This window comes from Phaenicophaeus curvirostris, chromosome 29 (assembly GCF_032191515.1).
Source record: "Phaenicophaeus curvirostris isolate KB17595 chromosome 29, BPBGC_Pcur_1.0, whole genome shotgun sequence".
Taxonomy (NCBI): domain Eukaryota; kingdom Metazoa; phylum Chordata; class Aves; order Cuculiformes; family Cuculidae; genus Phaenicophaeus; species Phaenicophaeus curvirostris.
Window position 1 is genome coordinate 2614734 of NC_091420.1, and position 17890 is coordinate 2632623.

General features: G+C 58.0%; 2 protein-coding genes across 3 annotated transcripts; both read right to left on the reverse strand.

Moving 5' to 3' along the window:
- Nucleotides 1-314: 314 nt before the first annotated feature.
- Nucleotides 315-8925, reverse strand: ENSA (endosulfine alpha). 2 transcript variants are annotated; one of them, XM_069878906.1, is made up of 3 exons: nt 8792-8925; nt 4942-5067; nt 315-2226 (listed from the first exon to the last, which is right to left on the reverse strand). In XM_069878906.1, the coding sequence occupies exons 1-3, from the start codon at nt 8846-8848 to the stop codon at nt 2056-2058; spliced, it is 354 nt and encodes a 117-aa protein (XP_069735007.1). In that variant the 5' UTR covers nt 8849-8925; the 3' UTR covers nt 315-2055. The 2 variants fall into 2 exon arrangements, with proteins under 2 accessions (XP_069735007.1, XP_069735008.1); XM_069878907.1 differs by lacking the exon at nt 8792-8925 and adding an exon at nt 5242-5265.
- Nucleotides 8926-10443: 1518 nt separating this feature from the next.
- GOLPH3L (golgi phosphoprotein 3 like) lies at nt 10444-17830 on the reverse strand. Its single transcript, XM_069878848.1, has 5 exons — nt 17736-17830; nt 16428-16621; nt 13146-13277; nt 12905-13019; nt 10444-11581 (listed from the first exon to the last, which is right to left on the reverse strand). Exons 2-5 carry the CDS (start codon nt 16602-16604, stop codon nt 11154-11156), a joined length of 852 nt encoding a protein of 283 aa, XP_069734949.1. The 5' UTR covers nt 16605-16621; nt 17736-17830; the 3' UTR covers nt 10444-11153.
- Nucleotides 17831-17890: the final 60 nt, after the last annotated feature.

The window sequence follows — 17890 nt, forward strand, 5'->3', positions numbered from 1 at the left end:
CTGAGGGGTCTCTCCACGCATCCTCTCCCGCTGGTGCGCAGGAAAAGGGGGGTGGAAGGGAAATAACCCCGTTCCACAGCTACTGCCCTTGTATGGAATTGCTTTTGCCCGTTCTCATCCTGTGTCGTCACAATCCTTCCCCCCTCCTGCGCAAGCACGTCTGGCATTTCCGGAAAAGTGAGGAAAGACGTGGTTTGCGAGCTGTCCCCTCCCTCTGCCCCCCTTTGCAACCTTCACTCTATTTCTTTCCTCTGATTTTTTTGAATAAAAAGCAAGCCCAGCGTGCTCTGGTAAAGAGAGGAGAGATGACCATGTAAAAAAATTAGATATATTTTTATATATAATGATTCATATCTATTTACAACACGGCTGGGACAGACAGCAGAACATCCGAGGAGGCTGCACAGCCACTGCCAGCGCAGCCCCAGGTCTGGAAAGGCGACAGAGCCCGAAGCGTGGGGCCTGCAGAGCCCCCCCGACTCCTGCTACGCTCCTTGCTCGCTCCCCCAGGAGAAAACCAACCTCTGCGGCCAGAGCTGGCGATGGAGCCGCTGCTCCCAGTGCCCCGAGGAGCAGGGCTGGGGCTGGTTTGCTCCACACCCAGCGTTCCAGCACAGCATCGCCTCCCTGCTTTTCCTGACCTGATGGGAATCCCTTAAAAAAAAAACCAAAAGGAGAAAGAAAAAGCTAAAAAAAAAAAGATGAAGATGTCATCTGCTTGGCTTCTTCGCCCCCACGACTTCCCAGCCAGGCAGGACGAGCGCTGCCCAGGCCCAGGCTCACCCAGACTTTCCCTGTTTTGTCTCCGCTGCCTGAGGAGCGCACAGTGTGCGCGTGCTTTGGGTTTGGTTTGTTTTCCAGGCTTAGAACAAAAAAAAAGGCAAGAAGAAAGAAAAAAAAAGGGGGGGAGAAAAAAAAAAGAAAGAAAAGCAAGCTTGAGGTGCCTGACGCTGTCAGCACTGGTTTGCCTCTGTGTTCCTCTCCTCCTACTCTCCGCACTCTGTCTCTGGAGTATTTTTATCCCTTCCAGGGTGGTTACTTCCCAGTCCTGCCTCAGAGATGAACTCCAACACCTCATATCCATCTCCTCGGCTACTGTCGGTCTCCACATTGCAAGAACCAAAGTCTGAGCAGCAGGCAGGGGCTGCAGGTGCCCAGATCGGGCTCTGCCTGCCCAGCCACATGCTGCTGCGGGCCAAGTGCCTCACTGCTGGTGGGATCTGGGGCTCCTGTCGCTGCCAGGAGCCAGCTCACCCCCTCCTGCCAACCTCCCGGTAGCCGGGAGAGCAGCCACCTCGCAGCCCAAAGCTGATCGGAGAGAGAAATCACCCCCAAACCCTCTGGGGCAGCCGCAAGCCCCACACTGGGTGCCTTGGTCACAGCCACGCTGGGATGTGGCTGAGGTGGGACGCTACCCGCCACCTCCTCGTCGCGGCTCCAAGCCCGGAGGAGCATTTCGAACGCTGCCCGGCCCCTCTCCTGCAGCCACTGGACACGTTGTTCCCTCCCGCGAGCTCCGATGCTTTGTACGAGCAGGGGACAGACCCCAGGCAGCAACACAGCCACATCATTTTTTGCATACCAGCTGATTGCTTCACGTAAAAACTCTAACGCACACACCTAACTAAGCCTCCAGAGCACATATCACACCTTTTGCTCAGCCGGTTCTTCCTCTGCAGATGGTCAACACCTGAAAAGCAACCTACCACAGGCCTAAGCTCTCCTCCCCGGTGCCAAGAAACTCCTCCAAGCCCGCTTCTCAACTCTCCCAGCAGCACTTTAGTGGCTCTGCAAGCGAGGATGGTTTCAAACAGCATGAAAATTAAGGCAGCCGCCGACTTGCTAAAAGGAACGGCCCGAACCAATCTGCCTCTGCATCCCAGGTTACCAACACCTCTTGCTTGCCTTCTCGGTTTTGGAGCGTGTTCGCTGTAAATACTCAAAGAACTATGTGGATTCTGGTGCTTCCGTCCCTATGGTACAGTGAAGTTCAATCCGTTTAGCCAAAAGGAAAAAAAGAAAACAGGGAAAAAAAACCCAGCCGGTGAACGCAGGTTACCCTGCCAGCTTGCTGGTGACAAGCGAGGATTTCCGCTGCGGGAGGTCCTGCGGCGTCGGGATGTGATCTCCTGTCACCAGGTTCTTGTCTGGCCCCGCGCTCGGCAGCTGCTTGTTCTTCATCTTTGCCTTGGCCATGTTGTAGTCACCAGAATCAAAGTATTTTTGCTGGAAGAGAGAGAGAGAGAGAGGAGTTTGGGTTACTTTGATTTGCAGGAGTGTAGGGACACAGCAGAGATACAGAGAATGGTGGGATCATTAAGGTTGGAAGAGAACTCCAAGATCGTCCCGTCCAACCCCAACCAAACCATATCCCACGTCTACATGTGAGGTTTTAACCCCTCCAGGGATGGAGACTCCCCCACTGCCCTGGGCAGCCTCTGCCAGGGCTTCACCACTCTCTCAGTAAATGAAGTTTCCTTAATACCCAATCTCAATCTGTCCTGGTGAAACTTGAGGCCGTTTCCTCTCATCCCTTGTTCCTAGGGAGAAAAGACCAGCACCCTCCTGGCTCCAATCTCCTTTCTGGGAGCTGTGGAGAGCAATGAGGTCTCCCCTCAGCCTCCTCTTCTTCAGACTAAGCAGCCTCAGGACCCTCAGCCACTCCCACAACCCCTGTTCTCCAGCCCCTTCCCAGCTCCATTCCCTTCTCTGGATGTGCTCCAGCCCCTCAACATTTTCTTGGATTGAGGGACCCAAAACTGAACCCAAGATTTGAGGTGCAGCCTCACCAGCGCCAAATATAAGGGTACAATCCCTTCCCTGCTCCCGCTGGCCACCCCAGGGCTGATCCAAGCCAGGGTGCTGGTGGTTTCTTGGCCACCTGGGCCACCGCTGGCTCCTGTTCAGCCACTGTCACCCAACATCTCCACAGTCTGTCCAGGTCCCTCTGCAGAACCTTCCTGCCCTCCAGCAGCTCAACAATCCCACCCAGCTTAGTGTCACCTGCAAACCGACTGAGGTTGCACTCAACCCTTTCATCCAGATCACGGATTAAGGTGTTTAACAGAACTGGCCCCAACAAAGAGCTCTGGGCACGCCGCTTGTGACCAGTCTCCAACTGGATTTATCTCTAAGGGAAGACCTCATTGCTCTCTCCAACTTCCTGAGAGGAGGTTGTGGAGAGGAGGGAGCTGGGCTCTTCTCCCAAGGGCCAGGGGACAGGACGAGAGGGAATGGCCTCAAGCTCCACCAGGGGAGGGTCAGGATGGACATCAGGAACAAATTCTTTATGGAAAGGGTCACTGGGCAGTGTCCAAGGCTGCCCACGGAGGGGTTTGAGTCCCCTTCCCTGGAGGGGTTTAAGGGCCGGGTGGCCGAGGTGCTGAGGGACATGGGTTAGTGATTGATGGGAATGGTTGGACTCGATGATCCTGAGGGTCTCTTCCAACCTGGTGATTCTGTGATTCTATTTACCACCACTCTCTGGATTCATCCCTCCATCCAGTTTTTTACCTAGCAGAGAGTTCACCTGTAAGGGCCACGGGCAGCAGGTTTCTCAAGCAGAGCCCTGTGGGAAATGGTGTCAAAGGCTTTTCTGAAGTCCAGGTACACATCCCCCACCTTTGGGTGTTTGCAGCCCGAGAACTTTGGCTGCTCGGTGTGGCACTCGCTGGGTAAAGACCAGGTTTGTCCTGCTCTGCCCTTGCACCACGTCCAAGGGTGACAAGGGTTCGGTCCCGCTCCGGAGCTGCCCCGCGAGCCGCCCGCAGGCGCAGAACTGAAGCAGCTGCCTGCAGGCAAAGGCTCGGCCCTGGCAGCAAAGCTGGGTTTGTTGACACCATTTATTCTGGTTTGGTGAACAGAAACAAGATTTTCTCCCCTGGGGAGCGCAGCCTGGCTAGGGCCGAGGTCTTCAAGGACAATCCAGGCTCCCGAAGGCCAGGACAACGCAGGGAAATGACTGCAAAGACACGGCCGGAGGACACAGCACCGCCGACTCGGGACTCCAAGGGCATTCCGCTACCTTATCGCACACAGCCCTGCGGGAATCTGCGCTGCTTCCCCCTCACAGTGGTGTCAGAAAGGCTGACATCCCAACGAGGGATTCCTGGTTTCTGCACCAGCCTCCACAAGGAGGAGAGCCAGCGGTGACATCCCAAGCAGCTTTCACAGAGGGATTTACTTACGTTTCCAAGGAGCAGTTAGAAGGTTGGCTTGTTACACCAGCAATGGCGATGCCACCAGCTGACTCCCTGGCATTCTCACTAGCCCAGGACCCAGGCAAAGAGATCAGAGAAAAACTCAGACCCACAGCATCTCAGTGGCCCACGGAGCCTCGGGGAGCAGCAGGCAGGGGTGGATTTATGCACTTGTTTCCCCTCTAGGTCCCAGATTCTGGGCCAAAGTGCAGAGAAAAGGGTGGGATCCACCACTGTGGGAGATACTGCCTCTCAGGTGGCTCTGCTCTGAGTAGGTTTTGGGTTCTGAGCAGGCAAAAGTTCTTCTTGCTTCATCACAGAAGCACTCACTACTTCAGGCTTGTGCCCCACTGGGTGCCACATCACAGAACCATGGAATGGGTTGGAAGGGACCTCAAAGCCCATCCAGTCCCACTCCTGCCATGGGCAGGGACACCTCCTGCTGGATCAGGGGCTCCAAGCCCCATCCAACCTGGCCTTGAACCCCTCCAGCGATGGGGCAGCCACCCCTGCTCTGGGCAACCTGGGCCAGGGCATCACCACCCTCACAGGAGAACATTCCTCCCTAAGATCTCATCTCGATCTCCCCTCTTGCAGCTTAAATCCACCTGACCCATGGGCTCAACAGACTTTTTGGCCTGGGGAATTCTGGTGTGGTTCCCTCTGGCCTGGTTAGAGCTTGGCTGCCTGTGACACTGAGGGAGGAGAGGACGCGAGCAAGCCCTGGCTGAGAAATAAATACCCCTTTCTGCAGCCTCTTCATGAGGAAGTCGGAGCCTCCGGGCTTCTGGCCTAGATTAGGGTATTTGGCCTTCAGTTTCGCTTCTTCTGCTCTCTCAGGGGTGACCGGTTCCTTCTCTCGGGCGTCCTGAAAAACAAAGAAGGGGGTGGAAAACCCTCCAATAAACACGAACAGGACACAACACTCAGCAGCGCAGCCAAAGCCCAGGGTTTGGTTTACTGAGCAAGGTGTGGTCCCTGGGAAACCCAAGCGCCCTCACAGAACAGGACAAACACCTTTCCTTCCAGAAACAGCTTTTACCTCCTGCATCAGCGGCAACAGGCAGAGCCCCTCTCCCTACGTCCTGCCCGCTGCAGGCACTCATGCTGATATTTGGCTTTGCAAACCAGGCTGAAAACGCCAGCTCAGAGCCCTGCGGGACCAGTGTCCTCCCCTCACCAGTGACAGGTGAGAGCAGCACCAACAAACATCAGTCCCACGCTGCCCAGCACAAAGGGATTCAGGGATCAGAGGGTCAGCACTGCAGTACAGCAGAGATGGAAGAAACCCTCTTGCTCCAAAACCAGTTTATCAGGAATCACAGATTTTTTTTTTTTGGTTGGAAAAGGGCTTTAAGATTGAGTCCAACCAGCCCTGTCCAACATCTGGGGGTGTTTAGCCTGGAGAAGAGGAGGCTGAGGGGAGACCTCATTGCTCTCTGCAACTCCCTGAGAGGAGGTTGTGGAGAGGAGGGAGCTGGGCTCTTCTCCCAAGGGCCAGGGGACAGGACGAGAGGGAATGGCCTCAAGCTCCACCAGGGGAGGGTCAGGATGGACATTAGGAAAAAATATTTCATGGAAAAGGTCACTGGGCACTGGAACAGGGAGGGGGTTGAGTCCCCTTCCCTGGAGGGGTTTAAGGGCCGGGTGGACGAGGTGCTGAGGGACATGGGTTAGTGATTGATGGGAATGGTTGGACTCGATGATCCAGTGGGTCTTTTCCAACCTGGTGATTCTATGATTCTATGAACCATCTCTGAGCACCTCATCCACCTGGCTTCTAAACCCCTCGAGGGATGGAGACTCAACCACTGCCCTGCGCAGCCTCTGCCAGTGACCGAGAACCCTTTCAGTGATGAAATTGTTCCCAATATCCAATCTAAAAGACCCCCAGGCACAACTCAAAGCTATTTCCTCTCATCCCATCACTTGTTTCTAGGGAGCAGAGCCCAGCACCAACCTCACTCCAACCTCCCTTCCAGGAGCTGCAGAGAGCGATGAGGTCTCCCCTCAGCCTCTTCTCCAGAGTAAACACCCCCAGCGCCCTCAGCTGCTCCACAACCCCTGGGCTCCAGCTCCTCCCCAGCTCCGTTCGCTTCTCCAGACACACTCCAGCCCCTCAGGGCTGAGGCACCGAACTGCTCTCAGCTCGCAGAACGTCGTCACCATAAGATTCGGCCTCATCTGGCAGGATGCAGCTGGAAGGGTGAAGGCTCCCCAGGGAGGAGGCTCCGCAGCGCAGCCTCGTGGCATTAAGGGGACACGCTGGGCCTTCACCTGCTGGCAGGGGATCACGCAATGGGTTGGGTTGGAAGGGACCTGAAAGATTGTCCAGTCCCACCCCTGCCACGGGCAGGGACACCTCCCACTGCAGCAGGGGCTCCAAGCCCCATCCAGCCTGGCCTTGAACCCCTCCAGGGATGGGGCAGCCACCTCTGCTCTGGGCAACCTGCACCTCGAATCCTGGGTTCAATGTTGGATCCCTCACTCCAAGAAAACCTTGAGGGGCTGGAGCGCGTCTGGAGAAGAGAACGGAGCTGGGAAGGGGCTGGAGAACAGGGGTTGTGGGAGCAGCTGAGGGACTTGGAGCTGTTTAGTCTGGAGAAGAGGAGGCTGAGGGGAGACCTCATCGCTCTCTGCAGCTCCTGGAAAGGAGGTTGGAGCCAGGCGGGGGTCAGGCTCTGCTCCCAAGGAACAAGGGATGGGATGAGAGGAAAGGGCCTCAAGTTGTGCTGGAGGAGGTTTAGATTGGATATTGGGAATGATGGGGAACTCTGCCCCTCTGCTCTGCTCTGGTGACACCCAACCTGGAGCCCAGAGTCCAGCTCTGGAGTCCTCAGCACAGGAAGGACATGGAGCTGTTGGAGCAAGTCTAGAGGAGGCCATGGAGATGATCTGAGGGCTGGAGAACCTCCTGTGTGAGGACAGGCTGAGAGAGTTGGGGACGTTCAGCCTGGAGAGGAGAAGGCTCCAAGGTGAACTTAAGAGCAGCTTCCAGTGCTGAAAGGGGCTCCAGGAAAGCTGGGGAGGGACTCTGGATCAGGGAGGGCAGGGATGGGATGAGTTTGAAGCTGCAAGAGGGGAGATGGAGATGAGATCTTGGGGAGAAATGTTCTCCTGTGAGGGTGGGGAGGCCCTGGAACAGGTTTCCCAGGGAAGTTGTGGTTGCCCCATCCCTGGAGGGGTTCAAGGCCAGGTTGGATGGGGCTTGGAGCCCCTGATGCAGTGGGAGGTGTCCCCTTGGCAGGGGTGGGACTGGGTCGGCTTTAAGGTCCCTTCCAACCCAAGCCATTCCACTGGGAGAACTGGAGCTGGGAGCTGCAGCGCGAGGCGCAGGCTCATCACGTCCCACTCAGATCCCCAACCACGCAGGCTCCTCCTCACACCCCCATTCGTGAGGGTCTCCAGAGAAGTGAAGGCGGGGGAAGGTGCCAAGAGTCTCATCACGATCTTCAGCTCCTGCAGGGCTTTGCCCACACACGACTGAAGAGCCTGGCTCTTCTTAACCATCTCCGTGACAGCTCCAGAAATAAGAGCCATGGCCAGCACAGGCCACGCGCCCCGGCCACAGCGCCAGGCGCCCCACAAACCCCAAAATCCAATGGGACACAGGGGAGCTTGGCAGCAGAAGACAAAGCTTTGTCCTCCACGGCCCCTCCACCATTTCAGCTCACGCTCTTCGTCTCTGACACCCCTTCCTCCCTACCCAGCCCCCTTAATACCTTCAGACCCCCCTAATATCCCCCCCAGCTCCCCCTCACTCTAGGCCCTCCCAGTACCTTCAGGCCCCCCAATACCCCCCCCAGCTCCCCCCCACTCTAGGCCCCCCAATATCCCCCCTTGCTCCCCTCACTCTAGGCCCCCCAATACCCCCCCAGCTCCCCTCACTCTAGGCCCCCGAATACCTTCAGGCCCCCCCAGCTCCTCCTCACCCTAGGCCCCTCCAATACCTTCAGCCCCCCCCAGCTCCCCCTCACTCTAGGCCCTCCCAGTACCTTCAGGCCCCTCAATATCCCCCCCAGCTCCCCCCCACTCTAGGCTCCCCAATACCTTCAGCCCCCCCCATCTCCCCCTCACTCTAGGCCCCCCAATACCTTCAGCCCCCCCATCTCCCCCTCACTCTAGGCCCCCCAATACCTTCAGCCCCCCCAGCTCCTCCTCACCCTAGGCCCCCCAATACCTTCAGCCCCCCCATCTCCTCCTCACTCTAGGCCCCCCCAATACCTTCAGCCCCCCCATCTCCCCCTCACTCTAGGCCCCCCAATACCTTCAGGCCCCCCAATATCCACCCCATCTCCCCCTCACTCTAGATCCCCCCAATACCTTCAGGCCCCCCTAATATCCACCCCAGCTCCCCCCCACTCTAGGCCCCCCAGTACCCTCAGGCCCCTCAATACCCCCCCAGCTCCCCTCACTCTAGGCCCCCCAATACCTTCAGGCCCCCCCAACACCCCCCTATCCAGTTCCCGCCCTCCCCCTCCAACCGGAAGTCCCGCCCCCGCCAGCCCCGCAGCCAATGGAGGCGCAGCCCTCTCAGAGTGACGCCCGTCGGGCCCAATGGGAGCCGCTCGGGCCGCCACGGGGCTCCCCACCTGTTTCTCCTGCCCGGTTCCCTCTGCGCGGGCGCCGGTACCGAGCGAGGCCGCCATGGCGGGGAGATTGGGGGGGGGGGAGGTGGAGTCTCCGCGCTCCCTCCGGCCCCGCGCTCCGCTCCAAAATGGCCGCCGCCGCCCCCTCGGCCGCGGGACGGGCAGGCGCCGCGGCCAATGGGAGCGCGGGGGCGGGCGCGGTGACGTCACCGCCGACCAATCAGCGCCCGCAGGGAGGAGGGAGGGGCGGGGCCGCGCCGGCTGAGGCGGGCGGGAGCCAATGGGAAACGAGGAGCGCCGAGGGGGCGTGGCCTCGCTACAATGTGGCCACGCCCCTAACGTACACTAATGGTGTCTTGGCCCCGCCCCCTGCGATCAAGCCACGCCCCACGTGGCTTCATCCAATCACAAAGCCACATCTGCTCCCGAGGCCCCGCCCCCCGGGTGGCCCCGCCCCCTCCTCATAGAATCACAGAAAGGGCTGGGTTGGAAGGGACCTCAGAGCCCACCCAGTGCCACCCCTGCTCTGAGGACACCTCCCACTGCCTCAGGGGCTCCAAGCCCCATCCAACCTGGCCTTGAACCCCTCCAGGGATGGGGCAGCCACCCCTGCTCTGGGCAACCTGGGCCAGGGCCTCCCCACCCTCTCAGCAAAACATTTCTCCCTAAGATCGCATCTCCATCTCCCCTCTTGCAGCTTCAAACTGCTCCCCTCATCCCATCCCTGCCCTCCCTGATCCAGAGCCCCTCCCCAGCTTTCCTTGAGCCCCTTTCAGCACTGGAAGCTGCTCTAAGATCTCCTTGGAGCCTTCTCCAGGCTGAACAACCCCAACTCTCCCAGCCTGGCCTCACACAGGAGGTTCTCCAGCCTTCGGATCATCTCCGTGGCCTCCTCTGGTCTCACTCCAACAGCTCCATGTCCTCCCTATGCTGAGGGCTCCAGAGCTGGACCCAGGTCTCCAGGTGGGTCTCACCTGAGGGGCAGAATCCCCTCCCTCCCTGCTGCTCCCGCTGCTCTGGACGCAGCCCAGGACACGGTTGGTTTTGGGGCTGTGTGATTCTCCGGCTCCTGTGGCGCTTCTCCCCCAGCAGCACCCCAAGTCCTTCTCCTCAGGGCTGCGCCCAAGCCGCTCCCCACCCAGCCTGGATTTGTGCTTGGGATTCTCCTAACACACACACATAATAAATAGCCTCAACGTGTCCTCAAACCACTGAGGGCAGAACACTCAGGATACGCAACCCAGTCCTCAGAGCAGTCTCAGAACCCTCACAGCAAAACATTTCATAGAATCATAGAATAACCAGCTTGGAAGAGACCCACTGGATCATCGAGTCCAACCATTCCTAGACCCCACTAATAATTTTTTCCCTCATCTAATCAGGGTGATCGAAGGGGGAAATGTCGTATATATGTAGATATTCTATTATTTTCTTATTAATGGTATTTTCTTCACCATCATCAGTACTATTTCAATAAAGCTGTTTTCCTTTCCAACCCCAAAGTCTTTTCCTCTCATTCCCTCCCTCTCTCGGGTGCGGAGGGATGAGAATCAAGACACAATCGCTCGCGTTTGGCAGCCAAATAGTGCCCAGCCGGGGCTGAACCGCGTCGCCTCCGCCCCGAGCTCTCTGCTAAATGACGACAGGAGATTAAAGAGGGGGGGAAATAAAAATCCATTATTAACTTGGCCTTTTAGCGGTGCGAGTGGGAGGGCAGGGGTGGGCAGGGCCCGTGGTTTCCATAGAGTCGCTCCGCGTGGGATGAGGGCTTTGGGCTGTCACTGACACCCCCAAATCAACCCACTGCTTGTATCCCACTGCTGGGCGCTCCCAGACACCCCCAAACCAGCCCCCTGCCTGCTCCCAACCACCAGGAGCTCCCAGTCGCCGGGCACCCCCAAACCCAGCCCTCTACCTGCTCCAAATCTGGGTGTTTCCAGCCACCGGACACCCCAAACCAGTCCCCTGCCCAGTCCCCACTGCTGGATGCTCCCAGACACCCCCAAACCAGCCCTCTGCCCGCTCCCCACCACCAGGTGCTCCCAGACACCCCCAAACCAGCCCCCTGCCTGCTCCCCAGGGGAATCCGCGTTGCCCTGTGATGGAGGCAGGAGCCACGGGGGCAGCCGGACGAGCCAGGAGCGCTGGAAGGGGAGCCAAGAGCCGCTGGCACCTCTCCCCGGAGGCCCCAGCGTCTGGAGGAGCAGGGAACCTGCCCAGGTGGGTGGGCTCAGAGCCCCCAGCCCCAGCCGGGGCAGAGCAAAACCCTCGGGGGCCTCTGAGCTGAGCCCACCTGCTGCCTCAGGGCCCTCCCTCCCAAATACCCCAGGCCCCCCACCTGGTTTGGGGGGGTTCGGGGGGCTTTTTAGGACTTATTAAAGGCTGCCAGGACAGCCCAGATCATCTCCGCCCCCCTGGCTTTGGTGGCTTCCACTTCAGGGTCCATATCGAGGAGGTCCTTGGTCCTGTTCATGGCCACATCGTACTTGTCGTCTGCCAGGCTGGCAAAAACGTTCTCCAGCACGTCCGAGGAGTGGGCCAGCACCAGGAGAGCCAGCGTCCTACGGTCCATGCGGTGAGGGTCGTTCACCCACCGCTCCAGCATGCTCTCCTGGAGCTTCTTCACCAAGCGCTGCTTCTCGGTGGCGTTGCTGACGGGGTGGGTGGTCATGTCGAAGAGCAGGAAGTTCTGCTTCTCCGTGGTGAGGATGCCTTTCTCCACCAGCGCCTTGGCGATGCGCTCCCGCACGTTCCTCAGCTGGTACTGCAGCTTGAAGGGGTTCCAGGTCTCCCCTGAAGGAGATGAGACCCATCTCAAGGCTGGGGCAGCGACGGCTTTACCATCCCACCTCAGCGCCCAGGCTGCTTCCAGCCAGGACCATCTGGGCTGGCGTGGACACCGGTCCCTGCTGCAGAAACCCTCTTCCTCCCCTTATCCTGTCTCTGACACGCTTCTCCCATAAGCCAGAGAATCATGAAATCACTAAGGTTGGAAAAGACCCCTCAGCTCGCCCAGTCCAGCCACCAGTCCAATCTCACCGTGCTGACCAAACCACGTCCTGAAGAACCACATCTGCACCTGGTTTGAACCCCTTTAGGGATGAAGATTCCACCGCCGCCCTGGGCAGCCTCTGCCAGGGCTTCACCACCCTGTCAGTAAAGGAATTTTTCCCAATATCCAACCTAAACCTCCCCTGGAGCGACTTGAAACCATTTCCTCTCATCCTCCCACTTCTCACTTGGGAGAAGAGACCAGCACCCACCTCGCGACAACCTCCTTGTAGGGAGCTGTGGAGAGCGATGAGGTCTCCCCTCAGCCTCCTCTTCTCCAGATTAAAGAGCCCCAGGGTCCTCAGCCACTCCTCATAACCCCTGTTGTCCAGCCCCTTCCCCAGCCTCGTTGCTCTCCTCTGGACTCGCTCCAGCAGCTCGATGTGTGCTCCAGCACCAGCCCAAGCTGGCCAAGCCCCCACCAGGCACAGCAGGGGGAGATCCCTTTGGGAAGCCTCTTCGACCCAGGACCTTGGACCTCAGAGTCAGTGAAGACTCAGCCTGGAGAAGAGGAGGCTGAGGGGAGACCTCATTGCTCTCTGCAACTCCCTGAGAGGAGGTTGTGGAGAGGAGGGAGCTGGGCTCTTCTCCCAAGGGACAGGGGACAGGATGAGAGGGAATGGCCTCAAGCTCCACCAGGGGAGGGTCAGGCTGGACATCAGGAACAAATTTTTTATGGAAAGGGTCACTGGGCAGTGGCAGAGGCTGCCCAGGGAGGGGGTTGAGTCCCCTTCCCTGGAGGGGTTTAAGGGCCGGGTGGACGAGGTGCTGAGGGACATGGGTTAGTGATTGATGGAATGGTTGGACTCGATGATCCGATGGGTCTCTTCCAACCTGGTGATTCTATGATTCTATGAAATAAAGTGGCAATGAGGAGCAAGGTCCAAGTCTTCCACTAAGCTCCCAACAAAAAAAAGACTTGGAAAAACGTTCTCCCCCAGTTCTGGTGTCAGCGTTCTGCTCATCACCAGTGAAGCACTGGGGTGGCCGAGGTGCGGAGAAGGGACAGGAGGCAAGGACAGGCCCCCAGGGAGCTGGGGAGATGTCGTTTCTGACCAACCCTACCGGTGAGCAGCTCGATCCAGGTCTGCACCGTTTCAGAAGACTCCGTAGCCTTGATGTGTCGGAGGGTCTCATCCAGCAAGACGTCACCGGTCGGCACGTCTGATGTCAAGAGCACCTGGAAGGATCAAGCAGGAACACAGCGTAAGGCTGGATGAAGCCCAGTCGCTCCCTTCCCGAAGGAATGGCCCCAGCCTCGAAGCCCTGAAGCCTGTGAGACCTCTGGGTCCTGAGGGACCTTCACCTTCCTCTCCAGCAGCCTCTTCTTCCTGATGGAGAGCGGCTCCAGGCGGATCCGGCCGCGCAGAGCCAGCTCGATGAGGATGCCGCCCCGCAGGCCCGAGGAGATGCAGTCGTTCCAGAAGGAGGTGTAGCCCTAGGAGAGAGAGAGAAAGATGGGTGGGAAAGGGGTTTTGAATGGTTTGAAGGGACAGGAGAGCTTAAGGTGATCTCTCCATTGCCTTCTCCCTCATCTTCATCCCTCCATTAGAACAAAGCCTGGTTGTTCCAGCCCCAGGACCGCGGCACGGACGCAGGGCAGCATTCCAGGGCTTCTGGAGCGAGCGGAGGCCAGGCAGGGCTGCAGAAGGAGCTCATCCAGAGCCTGGGAACAGGGACATGAAATGGTCTGAGGGGCAAGGTGAGCCAAGTGAGACACAGATACAACGCAGGGAGATGCAGCACAAATGCTCCGCTGTGTTCCCAACTCCCTTTTCCTTCCTCTTCTTCTCTGGAGGGAGCAGTGAGGGGAAAGAAAAGGCAGGAGACTGCAGACAAAGCAACCCAAGAAGCCCCTTTTTCCTAAGGTAAAAAGGCTGATGACACGTGGAAGCTTTTACTGACCACGTGGGTAATTCCCCATCCCCACTACGCTTGTTTATACAGCGCAGCTGGACACCGGGCTGCTCGGAGTGCAGAACCATAAAAGAACCAAAATCCTTTGTTTGCTTTCTTCGTTTCCTTGTGAGGAAAGACAAAGCCACCTTTCATCCCTGCCCTGCTGATTTCCGTCCCCAGAAGGAGACGCACCGGTTTTTCGACGTGCCCTTCAGGAAGGAGTTTTTCAGAGAAGGGTGTGGAGGTGATGCAAGTGGCACTTTGCTGGGCTGGGAGGCACGTTACCCCTCGAAAACATGAAGGGGTCTGAAATCCAACAAGTTGAGAGCTCCTGGGTTACTTTCAGCCTCTGGAATGCAAGTGGTTACAAAACCACTGGGCTGGGTTCTGCTGGAGGGGCAGATCCACACCTGGAATAATCACAGTATGGTTTGGGTTGGAAGCTCTTTCAGCTCAAACCCATTCTTGCTCTTCCTCTCCCTCATCCAGAGCCCCTCCCCAGCTTTCCTGGAGCCCCTTTCCATACTGGAAGCTGCTCTAAGGTCTCCTCAGAGCCTTCTCGTCTCGAGGCTGAACAACCCCAGCTCTCTCAGCCCGGCCTCGTAGAGGTGCTCCAGCCCTTGGATCATCTCCACGGCCCAACGGCCACAGGCGATGAAAAAACACCGAGAGGTCACTGGATTTGGCTGAAATTATTTGTTTTTTTTCCAATAATCAAACCAGGGGTGAACAACAAAGCTGGGAAAACCCAACCCCTGCGAGCCCAGCTCACGGTCACCGCCCCTTGGGTCCCAGTTCCAAGGTGAAGGAATGCGGAAGGGCAGGACGGGAACAAAGAAAGTGTGTGACAAGTGGTTTTTTGTATCAACTGTGCTCTTTGAACTTCCTGGTGGCTGAAGGACCATTCCCAGGAACACATTAACCAAGCCAAGGGTGCTAGGTGCAGCTCAGGAAGGAGCAGCCCGTGCCACCATGCTCCTAGGCTGCTCTCAAATTTATGATCTAAAATCATTTGTGTGATGTTCTCTTTCCAGCCCTGCCCTCCTGTCACTTCCCAGCTGGCTGAGCAAGTCTGAGATCTGCTCTGGGATCACCGAACAGGACAACTACGTCTCTGTCACTCACACAACCCACAGCTGGATCTGCGAGCGTGATCTCACGGCCAGAGCTGGTCTACGGCGAGCACGGCACCAGCTCAGACTAACCCAGCAGGAGCAGGATCCCATGGGATAGAACATTCAACTAACACAGAGGAGCTTAATTTCAACCCAGAGAAGCAGATGAAGAGAAGGTGGCCCATCTTCTCTACCCTGGAGAAGAGAAGGGTCTGGGGAGACCTTAGAGCAGCTTCCAGTATGGAAAGGGGCTCCGGGAAAGCTGGGGAGGAGCTCTGGATCAGGGAGTGCAGGGAGAGGATGAGGGGAATGGGTTTGAGCTGCAAGAGGGGAGATTGAGATGAGATCTTGGGGAGAAATGTTCTGCTGTGAGGGTGAGGAGGCCCTGGCCCAGGTTGCCCAGAGCAGTGGTGGCTGCCCCATCCCTGGAGGGGTTCAAGGCGAGGCTGGATGGGGCTTGAAGCCCCTGAGCCCGTGGGAGAGGTGGAACTGCATGGTCTTTGAGGTCCCTTCCAATCCAAACCGTTCCATGATCTAGCAACAGCTCTGACAACCACAGCGTCTCCTTTCCTTGAGAAAGGCTCACCAGAAGAACATTCCTGGAGCTGGAAAACCTGTGTTTGAGGCTCTCCCCTGCCATTAACACCCCAAGAAGCACCCTGAGCAACTGCTCGGCTTCCCCTGCTCTCGATTTCCCCATCAATTAACAGGAACAGCAGCACCAGATTCCCCCAGACAGATCAAGACGACGCAGGCGCTGAAGAAGATAAAGCAAAGAGCTAAGCAACTCTGAGAACTCAATGCAAGGCATCTTCTCCTTTCCCTGTGTCTCCTTCTAGGCTGAGCTGAGAAATTCCTACCACCTGGTAAGCCCAAACCAATTCAGTTTGACCAGGGTCCCTTTTCAGTGGAGAACAAGCCCCAGAAAATGACTGGCTGCCGAGTTCATCCTTTGTTGCCATGGAAAGCGGCACATGCGGGCGAGACGGGTGCCTGGATTCACAGAATCATTGAACCATAGAATAGTTTGGGTTGGAAAAGACCTTAAAGATCATCCAGTTCCAACCCCCCTGACCTCCTTGGCCATTGCTGCATTCAGCCCCTGGTCCAGCCACCTTCTCCCACTTTCCTCTCCTCTCTCAAAACCTCCCCGATCGTTTTCAGACCCATTTTTAACGCGGTGGGAACAGGGCTCAGTGTCCTTGTGCTCCAGGGGTGGGTTTGGATAGGGAAGTTCTCTGGGGCTTGGGAAGAGGACATTCACCGTCCGGTGCACAAGGTGAGGCTCCTCCCACCTCACGTCTTTGAGCCTGGTGAAAAGAAACCCAGCTTTGCTCTGCAAACAGCAGTCGTACAAGTCCGTAAGGTACCTCTCCACCCCAGCTGCTTCCTATGGTCCCGTGGAAGAGCTGCCAGGACAGTGCTTGCACGTTTAAACAGCTCAGACCTACAGACAGCGGCGGCTGCTGCTGAGCTGGCTTCGTTGAAGAAGACTCGAAGGAAATCGTACAATCCCTTCCGCTGCTCACCGAGAACTTCACCTCCAGGTGCAGCGTTGGAGATGCTCGTCTTACCTCCTTGTCCTTCAGCCCCAGGAGCAGCACCTCCTCCATGAGCGTGAGGCGGATATCTTTGGAATCATCAGGGTCATCATCATTCAGGTCTCTGTCTGCATCTTCCTCGCTGCCCAGCTTCTTGTCCAAGCTCCTCCCCGCCTCAGCGCGCCGTCCTCGGTGCGTCAGCGTCGTCATCTCCCACCCGGCTGTGTCTAAACACCACGGACAACAACAGTGCTAAGGCCCAAGACCCAAAACCTAGGGAGGCACAGACAAGAACATCCCACCCAAGGCCAGGCTGGGAGAGTTGGGGTTCTTCAGCCTGGAGAAGAGAAAGCTCCACGGAGACCTTAGAGCATCTTCCAGCGCTGAAAGGGGCTCCAGGAAAGCTGGGGCGGGGCTGTTGAGCAGAGAGAGGATGAGGAGAACAGTTTTGAGCTGCAAGAGGGGAGATTGAGATGAGATCTTGGGGAGAAATGCTTTGCTGTGAGGGTGGGGAGGCCCTGGCCCAGGTTGCCCAGAGCAGGGGCGGCTGCCCCATCCCTGGAGGGGTTCAAGGCCAGGTTGGATGGGGCTTGGAGCAACTGATGCAGTGGGAGGTGTCCCTGCCCATGGCAGGGGTGGGACTGGATGAGCTTTGAGGTCCCTTCTAACATGAACCCTCCCATGATTCCATGACAAGGGACGCTCACCCCTTCTACTCAAGAACGTTCAGCTCAGCCTTCCTGGGACAGTTGTGCAAGAGCCACTGGGAGGGGTGGTCTGGGAGCAGTGGTCAGCGATGGGGACAGGGATGGGAACAGAGACAGAGATGGAGACAGGGATGAGCACAGGGATGGGGGACGGGGACAAGGCTGAGCAAGGGGACAGGAACGGGGGACAGGGACCAGGACAAGGATGGGGACAGGGATAGGGCACAGGGATGGGCAAGGGGACGGCGATTGAGACAGGGATGAGGGCAGGGACAGAGATGGGGGATAGGGATGGGCAAGGGGACAGTGATCGAGATAGGGATGGGGACGGGGATGGAGATGGGGGACAGGGATGGAGACAGGGATGAGGGATAAGGACAGATATGGGGGATAGGGACAGAGATGGGGGATAGGGACAGAGATGGGGGATAGGGATGGGTAAGGGGACAGTTATCGAGATGGGGATGGTGACAGGGACGGCGATGGGGGACAGGGATGCCGGACAGGTATGGGTGAGGGGACAGGGACGGAGATGGGGACAAGGATGGGGACAATGGGACAGGGATGGGGGACAGGGACGGGGGGCAGAGACAGGGCAAGGGGACAAGCCCGGCCTCGCCCCCCCGGCTCTCACCGTGCCCGTCCCGCTGCCGGGTCCGGCCCCGGCTCGGTGCGCGGCGGAGGCTCCGAGTCCCGCGGCTCGGCCGCCCGGGGCGGGGCAGCCCCTGCTCCTCCTCTTCCTCCTCCTTCTCCTCCTCCTCCTGGGCTGCGGGAAGAGAGACACCCCCC

Coding starts and splice junctions, on each gene's coding strand:
- ENSA (XM_069878906.1), bottom strand. CDS start 8,848: ATGGCGGCCTCGCTCGGTACCGGCGCCCGCGCAGAGGGAACCGGGCAG. Junction 5,068..8,791: donor GAACCGGGCAGGAGAAACAG/GTGGGGAGCCCC, acceptor TTTGTTTTTCAG/GACGCCCGAGAGAAGGAACC. Junction 2,227..4,941: donor TGAAGAGGCTGCAGAAAGGG/GTATTTATTTCT, acceptor TCTCTCTTCCAG/CAAAAATACTTTGATTCTGG.
- GOLPH3L (XM_069878848.1), bottom strand. CDS start 16,604: ATGACGACGCTGACGCACCGAGGACGGCGCGCTGAGGCGGGGAGGAGC. Junction 13,020..13,145: donor AGAGGCTGCTGGAGAGGAAG/GTGAAGGTCCCT, acceptor TGATCCTTCCAG/GTGCTCTTGACATCAGACGT. Junction 11,582..12,904: donor CTGGATCGAGCTGCTCACCG/GTAGGGTTGGTC, acceptor CATCTCCTTCAG/GGGAGACCTGGAACCCCTTC.